The sequence below is a fragment of the Fistularia commersonii genome, chromosome 6 (genome assembly GCF_037954325.1).
Source record: "Fistularia commersonii isolate RoL2024-O1a breed Wild chromosome 6, RoL_Fcom_v1.0, whole genome shotgun sequence".
NCBI classification, from domain to species: domain Eukaryota; kingdom Metazoa; phylum Chordata; class Actinopteri; order Syngnathiformes; family Fistulariidae; genus Fistularia; species Fistularia commersonii.
Window position 1 is genome coordinate 7,028,995 of NC_141289.1, and position 24,676 is coordinate 7,053,670.

Below are 24,676 nucleotides of genomic sequence, written 5' to 3' on the forward strand. Positions count from 1 at the left end.
AACAGGATGATGGAGGCTATCCAACCAACCTCCTGCATGTTGATGGACTGCGGAGGAGCCCGGAGAGCATGGCGACTACACACAGAAATGGCTCCAGTTGGAATTGAACCAGAGACATTCTGGCTGTGAGGTGGAACTGTGTCATCTCTGTCTCATCCTAAATGTTTAGTTGTGTTTTTCAGTTGTAAGCGTATGTTTTATCAGCAAACCACTGCTTAACCTATTCATTCTACTTGCTTACAGTCCCAACTAGTGTTGGATGTCATGATCACTTAGTACTCCTGCCCGTCTACATCCAATGGGGCCACAATTTATATGCATTACAGTTTCAAGGTCACAGCCGCCTGACCTTCAAAAGGTGAAACAAATTCACTCAGACTCAAAGTCTCCGTGTATTTTTACCTGGAAGTCATCAGGCGGGAACTGCAGCATGTCACGCAGGACGTCGCTGATGATCTGGGTCTTCCTCTGTATGAGCACATTCTCGTAGTCCAGAGGTTCAATGATCTTGGGCTTCACCTGAAAAGGTGGAAGACAGGATGGGATTAACGCGATGCTATTGAATTACAACTCGGCAGCATCCGTCCGGCTGCGTTTCCTTCTCTGCAAAGGATTTTACTGAGCTTCTGCTCCGGTAATTGGGAATGGAGTGCGGGTGTCGGCGCTCGGGTTACGGAGTCTGGGGTATTCGCGCTGCCGGGAGAGACAAGGTGCCATTGTTGTCGTGGAAACGCGTTGAGAAGCAAAAAAAAGGGGCCGGCCGGAGCAACCCGAGTCTGAGTCCGACATTGTACCGGTCGCTATGTCATGTGTTCACACGCAGGACATGAACAAAGATAAGTCATAGCCTTTGGAGTGCTGCAATAAAACAGATATGGACTCTTTTTTTGGCAGCAGCATTCACGGCTGACAGTGCAATGGCCCTGGTTCATGATGTCGCGCAGACCGAATCCACTGGGCGCTACAGATGTTGCATTCCACTGAGAATACCCAAGGGACCCCCACCAACCCCCACCCCGGCATGCCCTTCCTTTGCGGCCCGACTTCCGAAATGGGAAGGCAAATCTTCACATATGACGTACATGTGTAGTTGTGTCGCCAAATTGTCGGGAATTTTATCTATTCAATGAGGACAAACTGCGACACAGAATGTTTAAAATCCTGCTTGCTGGACTGAATAGACGTGCAGGTTGCCTCCTGGACTATCCTCCTCCATAAGCTGTGTAGATAAGTCTGTAGTGGTGTTATAAAAGCAGCATTTACCAATTAAGGAATGATGTGTGTTGGAGCATGCACGCACACATGTTTTTTTTAGAAGCATGGCTGAAATCGGAGGTCTTGGCACCGGTAGAAAGGAACATAGAGGGTGTCTGTCCGATGTCTGCTGTTCAGCAGAGGAGAAACCATTTCAGAGGAATCTGGTTCTAAATAATAACAATGGAGCCTTCTTCTGAAAATAACTCCAGAGTAAAGTGAGCAGAAGAAAAGTGATGTGCACATCAGTGTCTGCGGTGGACTATTCATTAGTTCTTCCATTATCTATGCCTCTTCACCAGCACACTGTGTGGCAGGGGTACGGAGGCCAATGCCAGCCGTTCACCCTCTCATTCACACCTACAGACACTTCAGTCATCAGTTGATCTGCTGCATGTTCAATCATGTCACCCGTGCAGGAACGGGGAGGACGCGCACTCCTAAAGGGCACAGTCGGAGTCCGGGTTCAATAAAATGGCAATATAGTAGAGACCTGGACCAGCCCCTGGCCGGTGCTGCTGCCTTGAGAGCCTTTCGACGATTTTCATCTTTTGACATCTCGGGCGGCCCTTTTGCCTCTCAGCTATGAATACAACATTTCCTTTTTTTTTGACATTTTTCAATTCCATCATCAGCTTCTCTTTCCAACCCTTACAGCTAGCGATGCAAATAGCTACTACATACAGACCGGTGAATTGCGGGCGTGTCTCGATCTGCCCTGGGCTGAGGCAGCGAGTGGATCTCAGCTTGTGCACCTGCGGAGCATTTCGTGATGACTGGGATTTATGAAAGGGATCCATGCATAAACACGGCTTTATAAATCTAATGAAATGCATCTGGCTTTATGCATTTGGCCCCTGGTGTGGAAATTTGAACTCTATCTCTCTCTCTCTCTCACACACACACACACACACACACACACACACACAGACACACACACACTCACAGACACACACACACACACACACCATATAGCTCAATCTCAGTTAAGCATTTTTCCAACTGTTCCTGAGCTGTAATAATAAAGGAAAATACATATTAAGTAATATTTGACAAATGGCATGTCCACAACCACTGCAGAGTGGGCGTTTTCATTTTATTTATGCAGTTTACACACACAAACGCACGCACACACTGTGACATAGAAATACCTGCCTTCAATCAACACTTTATTGAACGGCATTTTTGGCCCCTTTGAGCAAAAGATGAGAAAATCTGTTTCTGTGCCATTTCATCCCAGAGAAATCACGACGTTTCCTACTTCCTTCTAACATCTCCTGCCCAGCAAAACAACCTGGATGGATGCATTTGTTTTAAAAGAGGCTTTCACAGCTGCCGACCCAGTGGGCCTGGTGGGCCCTCCGGAAACAACCTCAGTCATCTTTCTGTAAAGTGTCACATCTCCCAAAGCCCGGTGGCGACCGCAAGGGTGATGGGGATTATTTGGATAAACCTCTTGGTCGGCATCCAGTGAACACACAGCAATCTCAGGCCAATTAAATGGACCGGCCGCAGATTTACGTTTTTGACTCGACAACTAAATCATCCGGTGATGTCACAAAAACACATCCCTCTGTATCTGTCAGCCCTCGGGATGCAAAGGATCATGTGATAGTTGGAGATTATGCCTGTTCTGATTCAGACCGTGGATTAAAACAAGTATCTGTGGACATTGACTGCACAGCGATCATCTCACCTCGATGCATAAACAGGAATATTAAGATACGTTATTGCATCTGCCCTTATCAAGACATCTTGAGCCATGCAAGAGATGGACAAAGGAGACGATAACATCACGGGCACATAAGTAAAGCTCTGTATTTTGTAAGAAATTGGAAATTAATTGCTGGGAATGGAACAGTCAGTCCAACCCCTGAACCTAAAGGAATCTACATACCTGCGGTACGACCTTTAAAAAAGTGTCTTTTTGATATCATTAACAACCCCTCCTTCATTTGCAACAAGTTCACTTGTCCAAGACTGCGGCACAGAGAGGGTTAATGACGAGAGAGAGCCACAAGTGCTCCGCTTCCTAAAAAAGATCACCATGCAGCCCCCCAGAGAGGTGTACCCTGAAGCTGCTATTTCCCATTTCCGTCCGAGGCCCTTCTTAGAGAAAAGAGCTTCAAAGCTGCTCTTGAAAGCGGGAAGGAAGCTACAGGAATGTGTTTAAATACTTGGATCGAATTGCTCCTCCGCATCAAGCGACCCGTGGACTGAGCGTGGACTCCGGAGTGCTGGCACACACGCATCTGCGCGCACACACATACACACACACACACACACACACACACACACAAAACACACACTTACCGCTGCCACCTGTGATCCAGCCTCCACCTCTGCCTCAATCTCAGCCCAGCTCTTGTATTGCTGCGGGGACTCTATCACCATCTCCCTCTTGTGGGCCTTGCTCGTTCGGCCCTGCATCGTGGTAGAGACCCCAATCCTGTGTTTGTATGTGTATGTGTGTGTGCGTGTGTGGGTGTGAGTGTATGAAACCCACGATCAGGTGAGACTCAGTGCAGCCACACTGCCATGGCAGAAAGTTGCAAGTGGTGTGTGACTCCCAGTGAGATTCCCTCTGCGCTCGCTCACAATAGCCCGGCCTCTCTCTCTCTCTCTCTCCCTCCCGCTCTCTCTCTCTCACACACACACACACACACACACACACACACACACACTCTTTCTTTCTCCCTCTCACATCGGAGGGGATGGGCCTTTCCCATCCCAACAGCTGTGCAGCTGTGTGTGTGTTTTTCTACACAAAGTTATCAGAGTGGAAGGAGAAAGTGTCCACTCCCCTTCTGAAAAGTTGGAGGAGGCCCAGGATCCATGTGCCTGCTCCACCTGCAGAGGTGTTCAAGAAAGTGGAGCGGAAAGGTCACACGCGCGATAGAGAAAGGCTGCACCTCAAAGCAAGAAACCGCCGGCCAGAAGAAAGCTTGATCCCAGCAAGGGGTGACATTTTGATAAGCGCCGGAATAAAGTTACCCAGGAAAAACAGCGACAAAGATATTTGGAACCGGTGAAGTTCAAGGTTTTGAAAAAGGTCAGATTAGTTTTTGCAGAGATGGGTTGAAACCGAGGTGGAAGCAGCGACAGAGAAAAAGAACTGACAGGATCTTTCCATTAGGAAAGTAAAACTGAATGCTAGTGATGTTTCACTGACAGGTTTCCAAAGTCGCTGGAGGTTAACGGGCCCCGGGTTCCTTAATACGTGCTTCTGGACATTAGAGTGTCTTAAACATCTGCCCTGCCTTGACATCCTCCAGTGTTCCTGTTCCTGCAGCCTATCTGCAGCAGCAGGGTCTGTTTAAATACACTTCCCCCTTATCCGGCACATACACACCCACACACACATATACACTTGCACACTTCTTTAGGACCTGCGTGAGACACCTCTTGTCTTTGTGTCTGTCCGGCAGATCCCTCTGAGGACCTCTTTTCATCTTGGTGGCGGCGGAAGAGACGGCGGCGCCTTGGCTCAGCTGTTTTTCATCACGCACACACTGCGGTGACATGTCGGAGGGAATCATTTTATGCAAATCCATGTTTACAAGCCACCAAATTGTTCTGAGTCAACAAACGGGATTAATAACTCGGACGAGGGAAAGAGCATTCGCTAGCTTGCAGCGAGAGGAGGGATGACATGCCACTGACCAGGACGCCTTCAAAGGCCATCACTTTCTCTGTGTGCTCTCAACAATGTAGCACAAAGAGAAGGCAGGGGTGTGTGTTTGTGTGTGTGTGTGTGTGTGTACGGCAGGGTTCCTCTGATGTGCGAGACACTCTGCTCTATTTGCATAACTCGCTTTAACTGTACTCTCTTCAAAGGGGCTCGCTAATGTGGACTGTTCAGACAAACGGCGTCCTTCTGAAAAACCGGAAGTAGCACGCAGGCTCTGAAGTCCGCGGGGCATCTCGAGGTGAGACAAGTAAAGGTGTTTAACCTGCAGGAGTCATTACCGCGGACTATAAATAATAATGATTGTCATCACCTATCCATTTACAATTCATTGAAGTGTTTAATAAAGCATCTACCTGACAGGGCTGGCAGCCATTCTGCAAGCAGCCTTCCTACTCAGAACTAGAAACTCAAAATCCAGTGCCAATTGTCTCTGTCTTCGACATTTTTAATCCACAATGTATTCACTCCAATGTAATTTGCACCGTGCAGCAGCGGCAGCCCTGTTGTTTCCTCCATTCACTCTGAGACGAAAAGGAGCGTGGAGGATGAGGAAGAGCGGCGGCGGCGGCAGACATGTCAGTCAATGCTTGTGGTAGTTAGGTTTGGCTTTATAAACCTCGGGGAATGTGAAGGGCAAAAGCAGCGGGGAGGAGAAATGGCTCAGCAGAGAGTGAGCTCTGCGAGGCACTGCTCAGTGAGACGGTGAGCCATAAGTGAGAGAGAAAGTTTACACGCCTTTCCTGACTGCGCTTCCCCAGCGAGTCTTCAAAGGCCACAGGCACATTATGTAACACCATGAAGGTGCGCGACATAAGTTGCACACCCTCGTCCAGGCATCCCTGTCAGATATAGGCATGGAGAATCCAAGGATCGACGTGTATCTTTATTATTTCAAATATTAGCCTCTGAATCAGTCTAGTCTTGATAATCTGGTTTCCTGAACAGGTGGAACGTGGGAATAGAAGCTGTTAGACTTACAACCGATCCAAGCAAAGGAACGTCTGAGGTAACATTCGATCACAGATGGAAGACGAGATAAAACAACCAATGCTAGTGAGAGGGAAAAAAAAATGGAAAATTGCTGCTGGAAGTTCTTTTTTCCATCTTTTAAAGTGTCTAACCCATCCAGGTTAATGTAATCCCCTTTGGCAGGAGCCCTAGCCACCTTGTGTCTTTTAAACACTCCCAGAGAGGCGGCAGTTCCTGCTCGCGCGTCAAACCTGCACCGCCTGAGATAACTGCTCCCGACTTGTCGTAAAACGGGCTAGAAATCAAACTGAATTGGAGGCGTATGAGATGGACCTTCGGCTCTAAATGGAACCAGACGCTGACAGATCCATCCAGCTACCAGGCTACAACAAACCCACAGACGGGCCATTAGAATGAGGGAAAATCTGTATGCTAATGGAAATATCGCAGGTTGACATGTATAAACGATCTGTGCTGCGAATGTAAACCCCAGGCATCTCCTGCGGAGGCCTCAGCGACAGTGTCGCCAGCCCGGCGTAATAATCAACCCCTTGTCAGAGTAGCGGCGGTGCTGAGGTCATCCCCGCCTCACTCCCCCACGCATCTCTGGAAGCGCCCACATCACCGCCGCACTTCCCAGAGCCATGGCTGGTACGGTGGCGACGGGTGAAGGCAGTGCAAATTAGTTTACGGGGCCATCTGCACGAGAGGCCGACCCCGAAACGCTGTGGGAGAAGTGGTGAGGAAGGGAGGAGGGGCAGCGGGGCAGTGAGTGATGGCGTCCTGCACTTTTGCACAGCTTGAACCCATTCAGACGCAAGCTCTCCACACCCTTCTCATGAGACCCGCGCACGTATGGACGCCGAGCGTCACACATGTCTGCAGAGGGTTGCATAAGGGCTGAGGTCATGTTTGGGAGCCTGCTACGCAACCCGAGGGGAGTGAGTGCGAGGGTGTTGGCTGAGAAGAAGAAGTCGATCCCCCTCCAGCGCACGTGTGAGCCGGCACCCGCGCCGAAAACTCACAGCTGTGCCCGGCGCCAAGCAGAAAAGGTGGGGGCTTTTCATCTGGAGGAGGTAGGTGGAGGTAGCGGAGGGACATGTGGGACGAGTTAAGCAAGATACGCAAGAGGGGAGTTCCCCGAGTCTAGATGATGTCAGAGTCCGCCGAGGCGCTAAGAGACGTAGTGAGTCCCAGCCTGCGATTACTCCATAGGAACGAAATGAAGATGCAAAACACACCGTGAGGTGGATCTGCTCCCTCGGGTGCTTTCCTAGAAAGTCTTCATCAGCTTATCTCAACATGCAAACTTCTCGGGTATTGAGAAATACAATGACATGGCAGCCACACTGAAATATGTGCTAGTTTCCAGCAATATTGAATTAAATGGATTTGTTTCCTTGAGTTCTCAGGTTGGTAATACAATCATATTGATGCAAGAAGTGTTTTTGCGCGACACCACTAGATGATCATCAACTAATGCAGTTACCTGACAAGATGCTATGTGATCTATGCACCTGACTGAATGACTTCTTCTGGCTTTCAGTGGAGAAAGAGCTGAATAGCTCTGGTGTATTTAGAGCGCAACACACTTTCCGGCAGCAACGCACTTTTCTTTTTCACTCACTTAAGCCGCTTGTTTTTTATCCTGCTACGATGCCGATACTGATAGAACCAGTAGGACCCTGACAGCCACCAAAACAAGCCGGGTGGGATTGATGTAAATATTTCTGCTATTTCACCTGTGTAAGCCTTCAGTCAAAATCCCTTAAAATAATTGGTATCAAAATTATTTGTCTATCTGCGTCAAGATCCAGAAATAACTGGGTAACTACAGTTTGCTCTAGTAAAAGTCAGATATTGCATGTGGTGCCTTCAAAAATGCAAAGTAGCGTGTGTTTGAGGTGGTAATAAAAAAAGAAAATACCAAAATACTTAAAATCATGTCTACGCCCTTCCAGGATAAAGAAAATAAGGTTGCTGTGATTCCTGCTGCTTCACTGTGAAGCCCATCTGACGGGTATGATGTTTCCATACGTACAGAGTAAGGGATGTACTTTAGTTTCCAGACTTCCAGACATATCACACACACACACACAAAACACACACACACACACACACACACACAAGGCCTGACTCTGAAAATGAGACTTTCAATCCACAAGTGAACTAATGTCAAAAACAGCTTCCCAGCATCAAACTATGTGCATACATTATTCTCAGGGAGTCAGAACCTGCATTCTGGTTTTGGTCCTGGACGGGGCCGTGCATCCCCTCCTCACCAACTTGGACTTGAACCGCGACATTACATTCTGCTACAACTGCAGATTAAATTGGTTTTATGGAAGAGGCCTACGGGAGAGCAACCACAAATGAAGGGTTGTAAAGGAAACGCTGCATCAAGTGATAGTGTTTTAGACTCAGTGTGCAGAAGAAATCCCACTTAGCCTCCTCACTTATTGCCACTAATGGAGCTGACATGAGAAAAGCACTTAATGCACAATTGTATAAATTCAAAAGGAAGTCGACACTGCTGCCATCACAGAGTCCAAATCCAGATTGGACCAGCTTTGAATGGGAACAAATTTTGCAAATTCTTGTACATCTACTATCAGCTCGTGGCCAAAAGTAAAGCTTTTGATGCACCGCGGCAGTTATTGTGTGACTCTAGATGCTGGAAGATATACCGTGCTTCTAACTCTTGTTTCTCGGGGGAGTCTATTACAGGGATTATTAGCCGAAAATCTGCTGATCTGTGCTGTAACTCATGTTTAATCCAACAGGTCTCTGCCCCCTGCTGTAAATTATTCATATTTTTCACCTAGTTCCCCATTCTCGAAAAAGCTGTGATCAAAAGCAGAAAATAAAAAGGCATTGTGATTCAGGCTTGGGGGGTATGGATGAAGGAGTGATCAGGAATAGTTAGAACTTAGGTTGTATGCAGCCAACAAAGATTGGACCTGAGTTGTTTGGTGGAGAAATGCTGTTGGTGAACATCAGAGTAGAATTTAGTCAGACTCAATGTGATGTTTGAGCACTCCAATCCAAATGAGGGGTCGTTTCGGACCCGACAGCCACCAGAGGTTCCTGTACTTGTATGTATTGCTAAACCCTTCTGATCCTCCGACCTATCGTTGGAACACCGACAAAAGTTTGGTTTGCTAACGTGGTCTCAGTTTACGCCAGTCACTGATGGCGAGGGAAATAAATGATTATTGCTGCTCCTTAGTACTCGCCCGCTGGAGAGCGGAAAGCGACAGCCCTGAAGTCGGAAAATGAAGAAATTAGTTTACCAGAGCTGCGGTCGGCATCCAGAGCTGAGATTCCCTCTGACTGAGTGTTTCCTCATCCTCCTCCAGAGCGGTCAGGTCCACCACCCCCTTTATGTAGCCACAGTTCCTCTCTAGGATGGAGCGCAGCCCCTCCAGCAGCAGCACGCTGGCGGTGCATCCCATGGCCCCGTAGAGCCACCGGCAGCCACCATGCAGGTCAAAGAACCTCAGCGTCCCCCAATGACAGACTTGAACTCTTCTAAATGGAAGAGTAGCCAACTGCCTTGAGTGCCCCTCCCAGGTTGTGTCTCAGGGGGTCCCCATTCAGACATGAATCCTTGCTGGCCGTCCACTCCTGTGCGAGGGCTCAGCCGGGGGAGATGAGCTGCTAATTCAGCCTGAGCAGGGCGTCGACTCCCCGAACTCTTCTTCCTCCCTCACTCTGCCGAGGGATGAGGATGCTCAGACGCTCTCACTTCTGCTCTCGCTCACCGCGTCGCTCTCCCTCCCTCCCATCTTTAACCTCTGCCTCTGTCACTCGTGCCTTTCACTTTCACCTCATCCTCCTCTCTCTATTTCCCTCCCTCTCTCCCGCAGCTTAGTCACGTCCCTGACTCTGCATGCTTTGTCAACGGCAAAGAGCGGACTGTTACCAACAAAGACGCGCACAGAGACTCGTGCACACCCACAGTCGCTGCGGAGCGATTCTTCCCCTCCTATTTCTCCCACTGACGGCGAAATCACAAGTCATGCAGTCATTTCCCCAATGTTGCGTGCGTGCACTCTAAAATATAAAACAGGCAGTGATTTAAGTTGCGCTGGCTGACGTTGCCGAGCCGATGCCATTCACATGATGGATCTGATGCGTCATAGGACAACCAGGACAAACCTGTCTGCCTCTGGTAAATCATCATTTAAAATCGCAGCAGCCTCGCCGTCCCCTGCTCCCCCGGCAGAGGTTTAAGGTAAGATAAGATAAGATAAGATAAGATAAGATAAGATAAGATAAGATAAGATAAGATAAGATAAGATAAGATAAGATATACTGTCAATCCAACGACAGTCTGATCCAAGTCACAGCAGCATTACAAGGTAAAAAAGTGCTCAAAAAAGGATATAGATACAAGTAAACAAAGACTATGTAAAATGTATACAATAGACTACAATAATATAGAAAGAAATAAAAGAATGCCCTGTGCAGGGAACGGTGATAGAAATAACAGGCGGACAGTGGGAGATGAGAAGCACTCATGAACATTTATCTCCAATTAGTTCGAGCTGACGCAGTTCCATCATCAGTTTGTTGCTTCATTGCCAGTTAACGCACTCAACTGCGTTGCCGTAACAATGCAAGCAAGGAATAATAGGTTCGGGAATATCATCAGAAACTGGCGCTGCTAAGTTCACTCTGAGCACAAGAGGCAGATGCCCAAGGACTGAATGAGAGTCTAACTTTTGAGTCCCACTTGGATGCTCATGAAACAAAAGCATAATGTCTTCATATTTTAATGATCTCTTTAAAAGGTTTTAACCTGAATAAAGTTGAACAAGAAGCACATTTTATTTACAATTAATCATGTTCACTTTATTCGATATACTCGATTAAATGATATATACATTCGTTCACGATTAAACATGAAAACATTACAGGACAACTGCTTAAAAGACAAATACAGTTATTCCTTCATTCATTTTATATCAATAAATCGCTTATCGTGCACTTGGGTTGGAGCTTATCCCAGCTGTGATTGGACGAGAGGCGGGATTCAACCTGGATCCATCACAGGGCCACATATAAAGGCATATAACCATCCAACCTCCCATTCAGACATCTCATAGAAACACAAAAACATTCAACCTCTGATTCACAGACCTTTTAAAGACATACAACACTCACTCTCTGACTGACACGTCATATTGACATTCAGCCATTCACTCTCCCATAGAAATGTTTGATAGAAATATACAACCATTCACCCCATCATTAAAACAATTCTAATTCTTACATCAGTTCATGCATTGCACAGCAAAAAAGCTGGATATGGATCATTGGACCATCTGAGTGCAGATACAATATTGCCTGTCATTCTGGGTTGCATTGCTTTCCTCTGAGTGAGAGAAACACATTGACGTAACGCAACAGCAAGAAGCAAACCGATCCCCTCGAGCCTCTCAGGGCCGCTGGTTTATCACACGGCAGTGTTTTCAAAAAGGCTTGGCAGCCTTTTCTGAACGTTACACTGGAAACTGCTCTTCAGACAAAGCATTACTCTAATGAAATCCAACCGGCACCCTTAATGCACCGAGTTACCCTTCAGACATGATCCAAGCTACACAATACCCCGTCCATTTCCATGTGCTGTTTAGTAATGAAGCGGCGGCTGCGATCTGCAATTAAAGATGCAAGATGTGTAAAAATAAAATAAAAGAGCGCCCTTTCCGTGCCACGCCTCCTGCCAGTAACCCAATGGTACGATTCCTGCGCAGCAAGTCAGTAGGATTTTTCTTTTTCACTCAGAGAGACCTTTACAGCACACCATCTCTCCAGAAATATGCTTTATGAGAAATTAAGATTAGTCTCTTAGCAACCCCCCAAAAAATGCTGAATATAATTGAGATGACTCATGGTATCTTGATGCCAATAGGAGGGAGAGCATATATATATGTGTGTGTGTGTCAGTGGGTGGTGTGTGTGTGTCTTAGAGAAGCAAAAGCATTAACAAAATAAATCGAGGATCGTGCAGCGAGCTCGGAGATTTACGGGGTTAATCACAAAATGAACCTGGTTGATGAGGCAGCAATGTGAAGACACAGCATAAAAACACAAGCACACAAATCTCAGCCTTGGAGCTTTAAAAAAAAAAATAAGCTTGCGTCTGTAGTCAGGGTGGTTTTTTTTCCATCTCTGCCATTGCTGACATGCGTTACCGCCGCCCCCCACAGGCGGCAATGGACGCTGCAACAACATGCAACCTTGATGACTCACGGGAAAAACAGCCAGACGACACTGCAGCCCGCGTCTCTTCTAATAGACTTCAGGAACACTCCCTGGACATTCTTACAGATTGAAAAAAAACCCGAATCAAGCCAGGACATAATTGGACCGGAGCGATGATTCAAAAGACAGCATGGCAGCCAAGGTTCATTGCAGCGGTTTGATGTCAGAGACATGGAAAAACTATCTGGTTTGTTTTTTCGCAAAAGTAGGACACTGTTTCTTCTTGGTTCGATCAGTCTTGAAATGCAGGCAGAGGTGGTTAACACCCTCGCAAACAACACTTCCGATTGCGTCTTTAGAAAATAAAAAAGACTGGACCCTTCTACTTCTGGTGAATTATTCCCCTTTCACTGATTGATGGTGATGGAGATTTGGATTGGTGGTGAGAAATAATTTAAAAATGCATATTCAGTTTTAATTTTTCATTAAATAAATGTGCGGATAAGCATCTGGGAGCCCTGAAGCGAGCAGCCAAAAGGAGGAGAAAATCCTTTAAATGGGTTCACCTGTAAGGTCTTTTTTTTAATAAAGGCTTTACATGCTAGATATCTATGAAAGTTTCTATAAAAGATTTTGAATGATTTTGCATGTTTCCAACTAGGATTCTCTACATTTATTGAATCTTCATCTAACATCTCAGTGACATCTTCAGCTGATGACGGAATTTTTGATTTACATAGTTATACGCACGCATTCCCCAAACTCTTTTTCCGTCTTGGAAAAAATATCTTTGACGAGAAAACATGTCAACATGTTGAAACAAATGTGAATGTGAATAATCTCATTCTTGAGCAAGTGAAAACTGACTTGTCAGTTGACTTATCTTAATCCTATAAAATGCATTTCTTCAACCACACAAATCAACTGAACATTCTGTAGTCATAATTCTGAGTGACGATTTTAAGCTGCTAGTTCTGCTGTGAGTTAAAATTTAAATAAGATTGTGTGAGAGTGTGACCAGTCATGACCAGCCTCAAAACTGGTCATGACCAAAGTAGTAGTAGTATTTGTTATTAATAATAATAATAATGTTGATGATGATGATGATAATGATAATGATGTCCCATTATGGGAAGGTTGGCTCCACATTGCTGCATACCAAAAAGGCTTTGGGCAAGACACTTAAGCCCAAGTTTAAGTGTGTGTGTGTGTGTGTGTGTGTGCGCGTGTGTGCTTCAAACGCTTCAACTCTGCGAGATAAGCACTCTTTGACCAGCATAGCTGGATATTCTGGAAGTTATGGCTAGATTTCATTTATTTGACATATATTGTGTAGAATCCCAGTGTGTGCGTCTGTGAATGTAATTTAGTGTTAAAATCGCTTTGGAACAGCAAGGTGTTGAAGTCACTATCTAAGTGGAGACCAAATATTAATAATATTATACTTATTGAGGTCATGGGCTGTAATGGAAACTTTTAGACAAGTAACTGTCGAAAAGAGAAAAAAACATATATAAACATCTGTGTGTGTATGTGTGTGTGTATACACACAAATATATGTGTATATATATCAATATATTAGACATGATTTGCTGAAAGGTAGGTCAGTGCACTAAAAAAAAAAAAAAAATTCCAACACAAGGTGAATTTCTCAATGGCTATGGTGAAATTAGAATCCTACGCAGATCTGGAGCTCACAGCTGGAACCAAACAGTCCCTAAAGTTCAATATTTAGAAATGGAGGACCACGCTGTGCTTAATAGCACCTCACCTCAGACAAATGTGTCAATATCCTCTCCGGTGGCCTGAATTAAGGCTAACAAAAATAAATTAATTCTGAATCTGGGTTACACCCGCACATGTGACTGGAGTAATGAGAATCTCATGAAAGGCCTGCAGGTGATGTGACAGACAGGAAAAGGCCTTCTGCTAAGAAAAAAAAAAAAAAAACCTCCATATGCAACCCTGGCCTTTCAATAGTACTCAATAAAAAACGATTTTTTTAAAAGACTCCCGCCTTCTAATATTCTGCGATTCCTCTTTGTTGTTAATTTTATCAGTCTGAGATGGAAACTCAGGCAGCCAAAGGGGCTGTCAGTGTTTTCCGCACTAAAACCCATCGGGTGTTTTATACTCATGCGACCGAGAGCGGGATGTGCAGTCGTGTCAACTGGGTCACAGGAAATTTTCATGGTCAGTGCCCAAATTCTGCAGACGGGGCTCGCTGCACCGCTGACTGGAAAAAGCAGCCGTTTGGTTAATTGCGGTTTCATTGAAGACACTTTGTGCACTAGAAGTTGCTGCACAAGTCAGTGAAAGGGGAAGCCACTGATTTTACAAAGGAAAAAACCCTACATTCTGGCCTCTGGGAGTGAAAATCAGCCTGTGAAAACAGCATAATATCCTCTGTGGCTCTAGAGGCTAAATGAAAACCTCGGCCGTGATGTCATCGGGTTAAATCTCAGCTTGGCATCGGAGACTACGGGTGAAGTCAAAAGAAAGCCGGGGATTGTTGGCCACATTCAGATGTTGATATTTGGTTTAACGTCGGTTTTGATCTCAGTCGACCAGAAGTCCGTGGCATTTGCCTGTCGATCTGTGATCCAACCCGCGTCCAGGGTCCAGAGTTTCGGGCAGTGACCATAAGAATAACATTGTGGATATGAGTGTTTGAAATCAGACTCCTCCATTGCGACGGCCGGGCTCAGCCACGGGGAATGGGTGGATAGGGTAAAGAGTTTAGAGTAGATCTTCTCCTGCAGGATGAGGAGTCAGCTCAGGGTTTCCAGCGTTTGCTCAGGACGGTATTGGAGGTACATAATCCTGGTCTGGATGAGCAAAGTAGAGGGTCTCTTGGGTTACCTTGCGGCGGAAATACCAACGGTGACAACGTTTACTGAAATGGTTATTGGTCAGCTCCAAGTATCTGAGCGCTGATGTCATTCAGAGCTCTTACGTAGAGGTAATGTTACCAAAACCAATGTCAAAATGCTAACACTCGAACCCCATCACAGCCGAGCTTTATGTCAGATCGTGGCTGGATCTCAACAGCTGCCTGATTGCAACTTTCAGCTAAAAATTCCATGTCAGACTCTTTTTTTTTTTATTTAACTCCAGGGGCAGCGGAGGTTCCAAATTGGAGAGCCTCGAGTTTAATTATATCTGATTTTACCAAACAGGGAGGGTCAAACTTCAAATGTTTTTTGTTGCTTTGTGGGAAATGTAGGCTTCAGTGTTTATTTGAAGAACTCCACAGAACAAAACCTAAACATTTCAATGTCTGTTGCTTGAACTCTCATACTTGCCTTTTATAATCTACCTCCTCCATGTCATCTGACTTCACGTGCACGGGGCTCCTCTCGGAGGCTGATTCTCCGAGTCTAGTCCGACGACACTACAAACCACTTTATCACCAAAATGTCTTATGCAATTGCATGCAAAGCCCTGGTTTTTTTTTTGACTCCCAATTGTTCCAAGTGTAACAGTAAGAGCTTTGTAATGTGCCTCCATAAAGACGACTCATGCAAAGTTGTGTTTTGCATACACATGCAAACAATACCCCCGCATAGATGCACAAACATTACTGAAAGCACTCCAGGATATAATTCCAAATCAGCCACAGTTTGTCTAATGCCCCCTTTTTTCCCACTATGAATACAAACATAGTTGAGTGGGAAAACAATGCTGTTTTCTGCCGAACCCAAGGCGGACAGTAACAACGCTGGATATGTTGCAATGCGCTGAAACTTCTCTCACACATGCTCTTGAACCAACACTGTGGGCCATCGAGCAGAACCAAAAACACGCAGCCACTATTCAGTATAAAATGATGTGGCATTGAAGAACAAAACAACAAAACCGGGCTCCACTCAGGGTGCCTGCAGGCGATCAAGAACCGATGGCGGCTTTGTTCGCTGAATTAGATTGATTGGCAGCGTATCACAGTCGCGGAGCAGGAATGTTGCTACAGCAGTGCTTTTGGTGTTTCTTTACAAAGGAAGAAATAAAATGTAATGCTCTCAGGCAGAGAAATGACAGACGAGACTCTCTGTATGCAAACACGCCCACGCCTGAATGGCAGTGAAAGCAAAAAAACAGCGGGTGTTTAAGGGTGGTAACGACAGAGCATGAGGTAGCCTAAATAAAGACGACACGGAAACCACATGGCTAGACAAACCCTCTCCTCGGTTATCAACCGCCAGACCCAGCAGACGACTGTGTGCCCTCTCGCTTCTTGTATCATCATGGCCCAGATGGGTCAGCAAAGCAACTGCAAATCTGCAGATTAGAGCATAAAATACCTGGCAGAGATAATCAGACCAAATCCTCTGGAGTGGAGGTTTCTCCTAAGTGGAGGTCCACAGTCTGAACTGTGGCTCACAGCGACTAAAAATGGCATGATATTAAGGTATCAGGATGAGTATCATAGTGGTAATTGTCCCGGCCTGCAAACGTGTCTTTGGTCGTTTCTATTTCTGACGGGAAAGGACGGCTAGAGAAAAAGAAAGAGATGGACAAAGTATTTTCCATAGCATATACATGTGCATAAATACACTTATTTTGTGTGGTAGGGAGAGAGACGTACAAAAACCTCCAAGCAAGCATTTCCCACAGTTGGAAGTGATTATTAAAACTGCAGGGGCTGTCTTTACTGCTGGACTACTTGGCCGGCAACGTTTTTTTTTCCTTCTTTCTAAACTAAGGTATAACATAAAGTGTCTCGCAAACCACTCCAATAGGTTGCGCGAGTACAGGATTTAGATGAAGTATCGCATAGTATATGTGAGTATTCATAATTGATGGTCTCCTGGGTGTTTAGTGTGACACCGACATACAGAAGATAAAGAGGGCACGTTTAAAAATAGCCAGAACACCTACCATCATCTTATCCATTATTAAATATGCACCAGAGATGGGATCTGACAGCCATTATGCCGCACACTGTGAGTCAGAACAAACTGAATAGACTATGACATAATTGCAAAAATTGGAGGCAAAGATTAGGACTGAATAATGGATTGCGTTGTGCTCGTGCACGACACACACAGGGCAGTTTGTGGACATGCAACACCTGCAGTCCGTCTGCAGGACGTCTCCCACATTTCTCGCATCCTTTTGGTTTAAATGACATGTGAACACTGATGAGATAGCATCACACCACAACGCGATGGCAACCAGCCGAACAGCTCCTTCCTGGGGGAAATGGGCCATGAGGAGGACCTTCTTTGATGTGTGTGTGTGTGTGTGTATTTATACATACATGTACATTGTGGCCATACCGGCATGTCCGTGCAGTGCAAATGGGCATGGGAAACAGCTGCACTGAGCTCAGTGCACAGTCAAAAATAGAGAAACTACTTCCAGCTAGGATTCCAGGGCTGCACCGCCTCAGAAAAACAATGTGACCAAACCTTTTGGACAGCCATGAGAACACAAGGGGCTAATGCTAAATGCTAACTTAGGGAAGCTTTGATGTGTTATATGGAGGGAAAAACGTTGTTGGTTGTCGTACCTCCAATCACACACACAAACACGCAGACAACACCCATCCCCCACCCTATAGTACAACCTGTTGATAGCAAAAGTGTGTTTAAGGAATAGCGTGCTAATCACTCTCATTTGTGGTCATTACACAACTAAAACACAAAAAATCCAACAGTCAGACTTCAACTTGTCATTAAAGACAGCGATATAAAAGGAGGACCACGTGGTGCTGTCCGCCTACGTGCTTAAGTAAGATTTTTAAGCCAGGTTTGAAGCGCTTCCTGGGCTGTCGTGTTACCAGTCATTTTCTCTGTTAGATTTGTTCCGAGGCCAGCACTTGTGTCTGCCTGAGCTTTGTTGAGTCTGCGACAACAACCCTGACTGCGCTGATGTCATCCGGGCCATCTCGGCTTGCACATTAGAAATTTAAAACAGATAATACGTGCCACAAAATGGGGTAGTGCAGTTTGATATATGTGAGCGTTTATCAAGTAGGAAGGGACTTACCAAATGGGTTATTGGTTGTATCACAGGATAAATGGCGCTTTCATGCTGAGAGTCAGATGAGAATATTGATTGGTTTCTCATGAGGTTGGCACCCCGTGTCAGGCTCTATTCATAAATAATAGATTAATAATAAATGTGTATAGGTGTGAGACTACTTCATGATAGGGAATATTAGGCTGCAATAATTACAATGCTTGACACAGTCATCTATTTTAGCACAGGAGTGCGCCGTTCTAATCTAGGGATTTTGTGATTATTTAAGACAATTGTGATAGGAATTTCTAAACAGCTCACGTTTATCATATTTTAACGCCATGTTCAGACAACTTGGTCAACACGTAGTAATACTTTTTTTAGCAGAGGAAATAACTCACGCACACTGGGTGCCTCACATGTAGTTACAGTGAATAAAAACACTACGAATCCTAATGGCCAGAATATCCTTTGTACCTGTGAATGAAGAAAAGTGTGCTGAAACGGTCCTTTCATGAGTCTCTAAATAATGTAGGAACTGACAAATTTGCCACATGGTGCAGACCGAGGTGTGGGCTATTGAGGAGTGTCAAAAAGCCATTGCTGTGGAGGAGAGCACCTGGCTTATATCAGGGAAGAACTGGTGGAAGAGCAGAATGCAGCAGAATAATATCAGTCTGTTGTAATTATCTCATCGATGTGATTTGTAGGATGTTCAATGAAATGCGATATATTGCCTTGCTCTATCATCATATTCAGTGGATCAAGTATTTTGTTAAAAATTATAAGGCTCATGTATCCTCTGTATCTGATAGGAAAATTCCGCCATCGGTTCCTGACAGCACCAATGCATACATTAAATATTGTTTGTCAATAAAGACTAATTAGCAATGCTGCCTCAGGGGGGCGCAGGCCAGTGTCTCCCTGATACAGTAGGGACTTCGAATATTGGGACAAGGACAGGAAAAGATAGAGAGTTGGTTTACATGATGCAGAAATGGAAGGTGGATATTCTGTGAGTCCAGGAGACCAGGTGGAAAGTTGGAGGCTTAGGAGCAGGTTTTAAGCTGTACTATCGAGGCACACTGTCAGGAAAAGAAATGAAGTAGGACTTATCTTGAAGGAGGAATGTCGGATAGACTTATGGGTCTGAAATTGGAAATTGAAGGTGTGATGCTCAATGTTGTGATTGACTATGCCCCACAGGTGGGATGTGAGTTGGAGAAGGAGAAGGTCTGGAATAAGTTAGATAAAGTGATGCAGAAAATCCCCAGAGACAAGAGAGTGCTAATTGATGAAGACTTCAATGGGCATGTTGGTGCAGGCAATCGAGGTGATGAAGAAGTGATGGGTAGGTTTGGTATCTGGGATAGGAATGCAGAGGGATAAATGGTGATAGACTTTGCAAAAAGGTTGGAAATTATACTTTTTTTTTCTAGAAAAGACAGGAACATAGGGTAGCTTTTAAGAGCTGAGGTAGGAGCATGCAGTAGGCTACATCTTGTATAGACAGGGTAACCTGAAAGGGATCAGTGACTGCAAAGTAGTTGTAGGTGAGAGTGTAGCCAGACAGCATAGGATGGTGGTTTGTATGATGACTCTGGTGACAGGGAAGATCAAAAGGACAAAGGCACAGCAAAGGTCCAAGTGGTGGAAGCTGAAAAGGGAGGAGTGCTGTATGGTTTTCAGGGAGGAGTTGAGAAAGGCTCTGGGTGGTCAGGGAGTGCTTCCAGATGACTGGACAACTCCAGCTAATGTGATCAGGGAGACAGGAAGGAGAGTACTTGGTGTGTTGTCTGGAGGAAAAGTTGTTAAGGTGACTTGATGGTGGAATGAGGAAGTGCAGGAGTATATAGTGGGGCAAAAAAGTATTTAGTCAGCCACCAATAGTGCAAGTTCTCCCACTTAAAAAGATGATAGAGGCCTGCAATTTTCATAGGTACACTTCTACTAAGAGACAGAATGAGAAAAAAAATCCAGAAAATCACATTTTTAAATTTTTAAAGAATTTATTTGCACATTATGGTGGAACCTAAGTATTTGGTCACCTACAAACAAGCAAGATTTCTGTCTCTCACAGACCTGTAACTTCTTTCATAAGAGGCGCCTTAGAAGAACGGTAAGCTAAAATCCCAGAACCACGCAGGGGAACCTAGTGAATGACCTGCAGAGAACTGGGACCAAAGTTACAAAGGCTCGCATCAGTAACACACTACACCGCCAGGGATTTAAATCCTACAGTGCCAGGTGTGTGTTCATGCTTAAGCCAGTACATGCCCAGGCCCATCTGAAGTTTTCTAGAGAGCATTTGGATGATCTAGAGGAGGATTGAGAGAATGTCCTATGGTCAGATGAAACCAAAACATAACTTTTTAGTAAAAACTCAACCTGTCGTGTTTGGAGGAGAAAGAATGCTGAGTTGCATCCGAATAACTCCATACCTACTGTGAAGCATGACGATGGCAACACCATGCTTTCGGGCTGTTTTTCTGCAAAGGGACCAGGACGACTGATCCATGTAAAGGAAAGAATGAATGGGGCCATGTTTCGTGAGATTTTGAGTGAAAATCTCCTTCCATCAGCAAGGGCACTCAAGATGAATCATGGCTGGGTCTTTCAGCATGACAATGATCCCAAGCACACCGCCCGGGCAACAAAGGAGTGACTTCATAAGAAGCATTTCAAGGTCCTGGAGTGGCGGAGCCAGTCTCCAGATCTCAACCCCATGGAAAATCTTTGGAGGGAGTTGAAAATCTGTGTTACCAAGCGACAGCCCCATAACATCACTGCTCTAGAGGAGATCTGCATGGTGGAATGGGCCAAAATACCAGCGACAGTGTGTGAAAACCTTGTGAAGACTTACAGAAATCGTTGGACCTCTGTCATTGCCAGCAAAAGGGTATATAACAAAGTATTGAGATGAACTTTTGTTCTTGACCTCATACCTATTTTCCACCATCATTTGCAAATAAATTCTTGAAAAATCAGACCATGTGATTCTCTGGATTTGTTTTTCGCATTCTGTCTCATAATTGAAGTGTACCAATGATGAAAATTACAGGCCTTTCTCATCTTTTTAAATGGAGGAACTTGCACAATTGGTGGCTGACTAAATACTTTTTTACCCCACTGTATACAGAGAAAGCAGTTAGCAAAAAAGAAGTGGGACACTGAGGGGACTGAAGAGAACAGACAGGAGTACAGGGAGATACAGCGTAAGGTAAAAATAGAGGTAGCAAAGCCAAAACCAATGGGGTACGATGACTTGTATGCTCAGTTGAACAGTAAGGAGGGAGAGAATGATTTATAAAGGTTGGCAAACCAGACAAAGATGGAAACGATATACAGCAGGTCCGGTTAAGGATAGGGGGGAAAATATATTGACAGATGCTAGAAGAGTGATGGGAGGATGGAAAGAGTACTTGGAAGAGCTGATGACTGAGGAAAATGAAAGAGTGTGAAGGGTATAAGAAGTGACTATTGTAGACCACAAAGTAGCAGAGATAAGTAAAAGTGAAGTGAGGAAGGCATTGAAGAGGATGAAGAGTGGAAAGGCAGTTAGTCCTGATGATACCTGTGTAGGTGTGGAAGTCTCTTGACCAGGGGCCGGCAACCCGCAGCTCCGGAGCCACATGTGGCTCTTTGATCCCTCTGATGCGGCTCCCTGTGGCTTTTGAAAATAATTAACAAGTATTTAATTAAAATGTATTTCATTTTAAGTTTGTTCATATTTAAAATGTAATTAAATTTGAAGATTATGGCGATCTTGAAATATGTTTGTTGCTCTTCATAAGCCACTACATGCGCCAGTAAAAGGAACACAGCACAGAGAGAGGACGGCATTTTTGGTTTGCTGCAGGTCGGTAATTTAAGTTCAGCTTTTTTTCATAAATACAAGAAAGAAAGAAGATTTATGGATATAGTGAGAGAGGATATGAAGTTAGTTGGTGTGAGAGGAGGATACACACAATGGGTTAGATGGAGAAGGTTGATTTGCTTTTGCAACCTCTGAAGGAAAAAGCTGAAATGAAAAGTAGAAGAAGACGAAGAAGAAAAGGAAGAAGAAAGACTAATTAGCGTTTTTCTCAGAACAGAAGCTGGGAGGACGGCCATGTTGAAAACAAAAACACACACACATACACACACACACATACTCACATACACACTCACACACTTCTTTTCCCAGAATGAAGCGCAGCAAGCCGGCCTTCACATGTTTGGAGCTGCTGGGCTGCTGCATGCAAGTGGAGTTCATTATTACGTCATTTAATCCCAAAGCTATTTAGAATATGAGCCAAGATAGGTTAATAATAATGCTATGTTACATAACCTCAGATGACAGGGAAAATAAGTGAAAAGAGGGTCTTTTTGCTCAATATTTGTTTCAGGCTCTTGGAGAATTGGCAAAAGAGTTTAAATAAACAAAACAATGCAGTACCTTTAAGGCACATCTGCTAAAATTCATCCGCTTAGGCTATTTTTCACAATGTCCTTGATAACACGTCTGTCCTCTTTCAATTCTGAAACAATTAGGTGTTTCCCAGGAGAGGCCAGTCCCTCATATATTTAATTTGCTTTGACAAGATCTGCCGGTGACTCCCCCCAGAGTCCCCCCCTCTCTTGTGACAGCGGGCATGAAAAACTATGGCCCCGTGCTCTTGGTGAAAACATACAAGCCAGTCAAGTGTGACCCTGCTAAATGGACGCTTAATATAGATGTGTGGGAACACAAACACGGAGCCAGCTTTTACAGACTGGGTTGAGATATTAACTCAATTTGACCCAAAAGCCTTTGAGGATCAAGCAGGCAAATGAATGTCTACACTGAGTGTGTGTCTATGGTTGTGCACAAACTACCTGAGCACCTTTAATGCAGACACGAAAAGGTCAGGATTATGTGCACTGCAAAAACACTAACAGCAACAGTAAGAATTCATTAGCAGCAGATAAAAGATCTGCGTTATGCAATAATACGGCATGGGGTCGGTCTGGTGATGAGCCTATGAGGGCCCAAGCACCAGAGTGAGCACATCCATGGCACACTGAAGCTAAATCCAAATTCAAAGATGGGACTTTATGCAAGGACAAATTATGTTTCATCAAATGAACTATGGAATATTTCTATATTATTGATAGCAGGTGATGATAATTATAATAAATATTCTTCATCAGAGATGCCTCATACTAATGCTATTCATGCCTGACGCTGAACAGAAGACCTCAGCGTCATCATGTCCATCAACATTGTAGCTCGAGACCCCTAGAGGAGAGGCGCAGGAGCTTGGCAGCCCAGGTATTTGCAGCACACAGATGTTGAAGGTCACATGATGACCAGAATAGACAACTTTTAATTCTATTTTAATCTGATTATTCTCCAAACTCCATTACAGAGAGATCAGACTAACCTCCGAGGGGGTGTCCCCATCACCACGTTGGGGACCCAGGTTTTCACCCCCTGTCTCAGCTCAGGTGTTTCTGCCTCACCTCTCTGGTTACTGATGGGAGTCAGGTGACACGGCATACTAAAGACCTGTGCAAGCACCTGCGTGTGTGTGTGTGTGTGTGTGTGTGTGTGTGTGTGTGTTGCTTCCTTGTCCTCCCTCAGCGGGCGGTGTATATTTCGGTTACCTGGCTACCCTATTTAGAAAGTTGTAACCAAAGACGCCCGGACGCATATGGCCAACTTTGGACGTGCCAAATAATAATAAAAATAAATGATAATAAAAACAAGTAATAGAAGTTTCCAACTATTTTTCAAGATGAAGCTGCAGACTCCGCTCTACTCATTGCAGTGACACAATCACACGTAGATTCATGGCTCCTCTCTTACCACCAACACAGACGTCCGGACGGCCTCGGAGACGCTCTGCCTCAGCTCGGCGGCGGTGCCCGGTTTATTGAGCCCTCTGGTGAACTTTCTCGCCTCCGGTGCGGCTCCAGCCATGGCCCGGCTCCCCTCTCAGCAACCGGCCAGGCACGGAGGGGTGGAGAGGGGGACGATGGAAGCCGCTTCTGAACTCCTGCGCGTAAAAGGCACGCCGGCCCGCCGTCCTATCCCGCCATCCAGACTCCTGCAGAACTTCCTCCCCCGGCTCTTTCGTCCCACAGTTCAGCCTACTTTGCCTCCTCCTGCAACCGCAGCGCCACTACCGTCGGCTCCGTCCAGACGGCGGAGGTCCCGGGGAACAGACTCCGACACGCCTCCAGCCCCCCACCCACCTTTCTGCTGCGTAAAAGCGCCAGACGCAGACGCATCTGCACGGTCCTACGGCTCTGACACCCCCGAGCATCTGCTGCAGACCCCCCTGCAACCCCTGCTGCAGGGGTGCAGGGGGTTGCAGGGGAGCCTGGACGGCCCATTTCGAAAAACACCCCGGTATTTACTTTTTTTTTTTTAAATAACTATCTGCGTGAAACTCAATAGCATCTCAGTCTGTGTGCTACGGGCTTACACCGCCACCTGCTGGATCCATTGTTTTTTAAACTCCATTATAACCTCTGCTATGAACATTTATGACATATAATTTTATTATCATTACCCTTTCACTGAAATTGTAGTTTTCTCCTGAAGCAAAGGGAGTCAACCCC

The 24,676-nt window shown here is 45.3% G+C and overlaps 1 protein-coding gene across 7 annotated transcripts in view; it reads right to left on the reverse strand.

Moving 5' to 3' along the window:
• The window catches only part of LOC147233253 (dedicator of cytokinesis protein 9-like), a 75,287-nt gene extending 51,045 nt beyond the window's left edge, over positions 1 to 24,242 (reverse strand). For 2 of the 7 annotated variants that reach the window (XM_086147879.1, XM_086147876.1), the window contains exons 1-2: positions 23,919 to 24,242; positions 403 to 519 (exon numbers count right to left, since the gene is read on the reverse strand). In XM_086147879.1, the coding sequence (XP_086004005.1) occupies positions 403 to 519; positions 23,919 to 24,032 (231 nt within the window). In that variant the 5' untranslated portion in view covers positions 24,033 to 24,242. Of the gene's footprint in view, positions 1 to 402; positions 520 to 3,567; positions 3,787 to 9,207; positions 9,781 to 23,918 lie in introns of those variants that run through there. The other 5 variants (XM_086147877.1, XM_086147874.1, XM_086147880.1 and 2 more) reach the window with 3 other exon arrangements.
• Positions 24,243 to 24,676: the final 434 nt, after the last annotated feature.